General features: G+C 31.3%; 1 protein-coding gene across 1 annotated transcript in view; it reads left to right on the forward strand.

Annotated features, from left to right (window-relative positions):
- Positions 1 to 1,423, forward strand: part of Smp_126630 (hypothetical protein) — a gene marked incomplete at its 5' end in the record, with an annotated part of 37,036 nt that extends 35,613 nt beyond the window's left edge. Inside the window, one exon of the mRNA XM_018794430.1 lies at positions 278 to 1,423. Within this exon, the coding sequence (XP_018648844.1) occupies positions 278 to 796 (519 nt within the window). The 3' untranslated portion in view covers positions 797 to 1,423. The remainder of the gene's footprint in view (positions 1 to 277) is intronic.
- Positions 1,424 to 7,386: the final 5,963 nt, after the last annotated feature.

Genomic DNA, 7,386 nt, shown 5'->3' on the forward strand with positions numbered 1-7,386 from the left:
GTTCCAAGCTTACCACTGGAGAATATTAATCGTATCTGTTTGATATCTAGGTTATCTAGGTGTTTGTAGAACATAGTCAAAATCATATTCAGTCAAATACTCATACGGTTTTCGCTGCGTTGTAACCAATAGCATCCAAACAGATTTGTGATAATATTTATGTGCACAAGATAATTTCAAGTAAAAAGTAAACCTATTATTTATAAAGTCTCCCTAAATCAGGTAATCATCTGATATGGCCATCAAACTTTTGATTATTACTTGATCTTCCTTACAGGTTCGTTTCAATCCGAATCCAACGAGTGCAACATGGATCGCCGTAGCCAGTAGTATAGGTTTTATACAATTTATATGTGTGGAACAATTATATTGTCAAAGCTTCGATATTCTATTAAATCGAAAACCAACTGGAAAAGACTCCATTTATTTAACTTCGAAATCACAAGATATTGTTCTTGGTAGACCAGTGAATTCATTGAACAGAAATTCAGTTAAAAGAAATCAACGTAAAACAAGGACTTCATCGAACATTTCCACAAAACAATCTGTACAAATGAAATCGGATAATGATGAAATGGGTGTAGTTCCAAAGATGTTGACAAAGACTGTTGACAATTATTCATCGGATGATAGTGATGCAACGGAAATGATGGTTAATGATATGCAGACATTGAATATTATTGATGTCAGTCATGATAATTACATCACAACACGAAGAAGAAGTAGGCGTCTTCAAGCTCAACGCAATTTTTCTTCTGCATCGACATCTTCAACTGATCCATGTGAAGGAGAATAATGCATTTCAACAATTTATCACCATATATAATATATATATATATATATATATATATATATATATATATGTACATAAAGCTCTCCATATATATAAACAGATTATGATTTGTATTCAATAAATAATTGTACGAACAGCAACTTTTTTCTTTGAAATCTTTATCATTAGTCAATAATTTTATGCTTATCTATGAAAATTGTTGTCAGTCATTTTACTTCATATGATTGTAACTAAAATGTCAATTTTTCACCACATAGATCTCTATGGCTAAGTTTGCTACTGAGAAATTTTCTATTTTATACATTATTGACTGATAAAGGTAGAGTCCAAATTCTGAACTAGTGAAACCAATTTATTCAAACAATAGTACCTCATGCTTGTTCTCAATGTTCCCTAGTTGATATAAGTTCCTTAACGAATAACTAGTTCCAATTTAGCTTTCTGTACATATTTCCCATCCTAAAAGCTCTTCATAATAAATTCCGAAGAAGTATATTTGATGGAATTAAGAATCATTGAGAGTACAATCATTTTATTTTAATTTTTTTCTTAATTATACAATTGTGTACTGCTTTTTATGAAAAGTTATGTTTTATATATTATGACAAAAATTAAAATCATATTGATGTCATGTCCTTTTTTTTGTAGAAACTATATTACACCTATAAAAATCGATTTGATGTTGAGTCACAAAAAACTAGTTTTTCAAATACCCCAAAAATACTTTTTTTTTTAGAAATAACGTTTAAACAATCAGTAGTAGTGATTGTGTACAGTTTCAATAAGTATTTTTTTTGTATGAATTAGCAATATACAAACAAAAATCATTGAATACGATGAAATATAGATTCTTTGATTTCCTTCTTTAAATAGAAAATTAAGTTATTATACATTTTTATTAAATTTGTTACACGTGAAACAGAGTATTGCGAAATCAATAACTGACAGTTTTTTTTTTCAAAATGAACACTGGAAAAAAATAATAGGAAGTTTTTTTAAATTTTGTAATTTACTATCATACCAGTGAAGGGTCACTAGCTAAGCGTTAATGACCTCTTTTAATATCGCAGTATTTAATCTTCAACAGTATGATTTTCTTAAAGATGTTTTGATCACTAAAACTATTAGTATTATTCATTCACTTGCAACTTTGAATGAATGTGTTTTCCTGTCAAATTTCCACGTAATATAAGATATTCATTATTGTTGCGGTCAAACATCCCTTAATATTATTCATTCATTACTCTCTTAACTTGCTGTATTTACCCCGCTCTCATAGGTAGTCTTAATATATTTGAACAGAATCATTGTTAAACTAGCTATTATTTTTCACACCACGTTTGTTTTGAGTATTTGGACAGCATAGTTAGGTGGATTAGGATGTTGAAGAGTATAGAGACCTTCAAATGCCTGTAAAAGACTTTAAAGCTGCTTAAAATGAAACAATATTTTGACGAGCTTATTTACAGATAAAAGTGACTATTAAATGTACTTCATTCCATGTGTGTTTCGAGTATGAGACAGTAACCCATCGAAGACAATGGACGATGGTCGCCGAATTGACTGGAGTTAATTAATACAGCTGTTAAACACCGGCTAGGTGGTCTGGAGGTTAAGCGGTTGCGTGTGAGGAGTTATGGATGCTTAGTGCTGAGTCTCATATTAGGAGGTTTTCAATGCTGGTCTGTTCAACAATTTCTATAACTTAGTGCTGAATAGTAAAAGTTTGTTTTTATTGGATATTACAAGCTGATCATCTGAACTTGTTATTCTACAACTCGGATAACTAATAAACAACAAGAATACAAATCAAATTTCTATACAAAAAAATAGATTTTTCTTACATAATTAGGAACTACATAATAATTTTTCTAGCCTAGGCCGGACAAAATCCAACAGTTGGTCAAACATTTAACCTGTATCAAGAGGACCACTCAGTTTAGAGATATTGAGAAGTAAAGGTGTTTCGGAAAGGCACAAGTGACGAACTTGATAAGCAAGTCAAAATAAATATGAATAATTGAAATACACTCAGTTTTCATTGAGTTACAAATAAAAGACCTTTTACCTACTACATAGTACACAGTAATTTTATTTGAAATCCTAGTTATTAGAAAACCAAGGGCCCGAGTAACAGATGTTATATTAGTAAAATGACAATGAATGAGATTGTAAACAATTACCTGATACAAGGTGTTAAAAAAGCATTTTGCTTGGTCAGAATATGAATTTATCACGCTAATGATTCATTAGATTAGTGTATGGCATGCCATCTAACGTCTCCAAGCGATTGTTACAATAATCGCAAAGACCCCAACCAAGTAGGATGCACCTACCTAAACTGGTCAGTCGAACAGTCAATTACTTCATGATCTTGTTATAACAAACCAAATATTAGTAATACGATTTGACTCGCAGATCTATTATTATAGAAAAATCTTTTGTCATAAACTACCTACCCCTCAGCTTTTTCCAGTCAGTACCAGTGTTAGCAGGTAACAAGCGCATCAATGTGCTCTCCCAATAGTCTAAAAAGCGTCTGAAATTTATAAGTTGGAGTGTCATCAATTTTACACATTATTTCACTAACAACAGTTTTGGCACTCAAATGAGTTGAAAACGCTTCTGGTGGCTACAAGATCAAGCTGGTGATTCACAGCACTGATACCAGATTTCCCGGTTCTTATTAAACCTTTGTCGAATTTTCTGAGTTGAGGATATACATGAATCTTCGAGTTCATGAATCACTGAAGAAAGCTTATGTGCATCAAGCTGTACGGAGTCTGCATAGAAAACACACTGACAATCGGCAGGAAGTTTAACAAAACTGAAAGTTGTTTTCTTCCCCATTTTCATGACGACATACAAATACAGCATGTGATCATTTTCACCTTTTATTGGATATTTGGTTGCAAGGAAATTTTCAGAGAATTTCCTCGAATTAAACTGTTTAGGAAGATGGGTATGCTGGCTTCCAAAACCTGGGGTATGTTTAGGTCGAAGCAACGCATGAACAGAATCCCGATAGGCAGTCCAAAATGGTAGGTAAGTGTGTATTCATCCATACTATATATATATATATATATATATATAATCCTATTATTTTTAATTTTTTACATTCAAACGCATTCTATAAAAACCTTTCGATCAATATATGTTTTAATGAATTGAATTATTAACAGTATTTTCGTACTTGTGGGTGATTCACTTCGCTTCCACTAAAAACGGCAAATCAAAATAAGTAAATCAAGTTAATAAGTAGAATAACAAAGCTGAATAGTGGTTAGTAGTCGAACCTAAGAGGTGAATTTGAAACTAGTCAATTATATATATCTGCAGTCCAGTGTTGATATTCACACCGGGACTCGTAACATTAACTGAACTATTGAGTTTAGGTAGCTCCTAGCCTGTGCATCAATAAAACATAAGCACTTGTAAAAAATATAATAGTACAATGAATATTTTCAGAAAAACCCTTTGTTTCCTTAAAAGATTTCATGATTTAAAGCTGTATGTACTATTGTATTCATATGACATAGTTGATGCAATGAACTATTATTTACATATGAATATATAAAAAGAGTGGAAATTATGGAGTGTAATATGTAATAACTATTAATTGTTAATAAATAAATGAATCATCAGATTGACTGAAAACTACAGGAAATATAACAAGCTAAAGGTCAAAAACAAAGTTACAAAACTAAAGGTTTCGATGTAATTTTTCACGTAGCTATATGAAAATCGTTGCGAAAGAGAAATGGATTCAGGTGATATCAAGTTATAATAATAATGATAAGATGAATGAAATAAGCAAATTTTATTCGAATATATTCAAGTGTAATGATAAGGTTGCCTGTAACTTGAAGGTGAAAATATAAAACCTACAAAACAACGTAAATATATAACAAAAAAACTAGTGGGCGTAACAAAGAAAGAAATCTCGCAAACTATTTTCGTATAAACAAATCTAGTTTTCATTCTGCAAATTATTAATGCTTCCGCAATTTCCAAAGCAATAAGTGGGTACAACAAAAATATGTAGATAAGTTTAATCATAAAAACGAATATTTATTACGAATTATTCCAGTAACTGCATAAATTTCATAGAGAATCACAGGGAATATGAACCTGGATTGGTTGGTTACGTCTCTACGACAAACGTTTGATGAGGCCTTACAGCTAGTAATCCAAAATCAGCTGTTCACTAGTACACACATATAAGTGAACAGTAAGGTCATATACTATAATATGGAAACACTTGTTCACCAAACTTTTCAAGGCTACGTACACAAGTCTTTTTTGAGCAACGTTTCTTGACTAATTATACTAAGCTTACAGCTCGGGTCAGCAAAGAATAACACAGAATGACGAAATTCTTTATGCAACATGTAGCCGACTGTAACCACATAGAGTCAGATTGATCACGTATACACTTTGTATTGGAGAACAACTGGCTATACGAAATCTACAGCTTAATCACTATGTACAGAAACAGTATGTAAGATCGTTTACATTGCCTCAAATAATGCGATCCTTAAATCACAAGAAATTTCTTTACCCAGTTTATTGTACACAACTACAATCAACAAATTTCACGCAGACTAATACCGTCATTATCTCGCCCCTCATATAATACGTTCTCAGTTATGTAGGACTTTCACTTACATGCTGAAATACTTGTGCATGGGAGTTGTGAAGTGAGAAGGGCCAATGCCCTGATTAAGGTAAACAGATCACTACCGATGATCATTGAGTGAAAAATATATCGGTAGGTGATGTCTTGTTTATGAACACAAATGTCGTTAATAAATGTATAACTGTTTATGAACTCTTCAACCAATACAAAGATACGATGAAAACGTGAGTGACTCTGACTAATTCAGTAACTTGGTAATTTGTCAAGTGGGAATACTGAATTTAGATAAAAATGTGATGCAAGAAATAATAAACTAGCAACGACGAGGTAATTCGAAAAGTACATTCTATATAGTAAAACTAACATGACAAATACAAACTCCCGTATATGTTAGTATCACTATTCAATACTTTGGCAGCTGAATATACCATGTAAGACTGAATCAATTTACACACAAATTCGGGAATACGCATCTCCTTGAAATAATCCTATATATTACTTGATATAAGAATTTTTGTGTGAAAACGTAAGTACTGAGGTTTTCGATGAAACTTGAGAAACTGTCAGGAAATGCATTAAATATTGAGGGCTACTTATGAACATAACTAATTGGAAAAATAGATTTTCGAGTAAACCAATGATACCTAAAGATGTAAGCTTAACACTTGTAAAACACCTGAACAAAAAATAGTCATTTAGTAAGAAAAAGCATGACAAGAGAGATGTCAACCTGAAAAATTGCCAGATATGACTAGGGTAACAGAAACCAATACATCACACCATAGTGAAGTGATATTTGGTGTACCTATTTATGCGGTAAACTAACTGCCAATTAATTGGTTTATTCAAATAAAGACAGAATTGTAGTCTTTAAATGACAAGAGTGGGACCTTCAGTACATTAACTTAGAACTGGATAGTATTATGAGTAATGATGACTATAAATGTATAGAAGTTCAAAAAAGCTACTACAGGGCATAGGTTTTCTTACAACCAGTCGAAATAGTTTGCGTATGATAAGATAACATAGTATTCGGCTTATAAAATCCTAGTTAGTTACTACGTTCATGTTCGTAATGTGTCAGACGTCTTATATGATGTTATCTGTAAAAATGAACCATAAAGTGGTTGCTGCTTGCAATAGTAATAATGATAACTTGGGAAAAAAAACCAAAAGTGGATAAAACTCCATATAATTTCATGAATTCACCAAGAACCTAGTAAATATAATTTATGGTGTTTGACAATAACTATTTACTTTATAAATTTAATTACAAAATGAAGGTATCAACCTATACTCGAGTAATTAAGATCGATTATTTCACATCATCCTAATCGATATTCATGTATAACTATTCACTATATTAATAAACAGTGAAAAAGTCTGAAGACTAGGTCGTTCGACTTTTTAAAATTAAAAAGACTATACAGCTAGACCAATACTTACTGTTTATTGTGTATGAAATACAAAAAGAAATATAGCACAGCAAAAGCACAAAATTGACATAGTTTAAAAATTCTTTAATCTCTTTCATTTTTGCTTTTCTTGAACAAACTGAGTGACAGTTATCATAATGATACAATATATAATATGTTTCGTGTAATTATTCAGATATGGGAAGGGATCGATATTGTAGTGTAATTTATAACTGCTTAAATTTTGGACAGAACTAGGATTAATAGTTATACGTAGGTGAATCGAAAAAAAAGATGATGACTACACATGAATGATAAAAAAGAACACAAGTTGTACTACATATGTATATTATATTGATCAGTATATTACAATAGTCACGCACAGAAAATTAAAAACTGTTCATATATGTATGACAGAATACAACGTAGGTACGAACGTGTATATAGATAAACACATAAAGTAAACGCATGTTTCTGCCACATAACTAATTAAGGTGCGCATTACACAGAAATAGAGATCAGTGAATATGAAATCACAA

The sequence above is a fragment of the Schistosoma mansoni genome, chromosome 1, assembly GCF_000237925.1.
Source record: "Schistosoma mansoni strain Puerto Rico chromosome 1, complete genome".
NCBI lineage: Eukaryota > Metazoa > Platyhelminthes > Trematoda > Strigeidida > Schistosomatidae > Schistosoma > Schistosoma mansoni.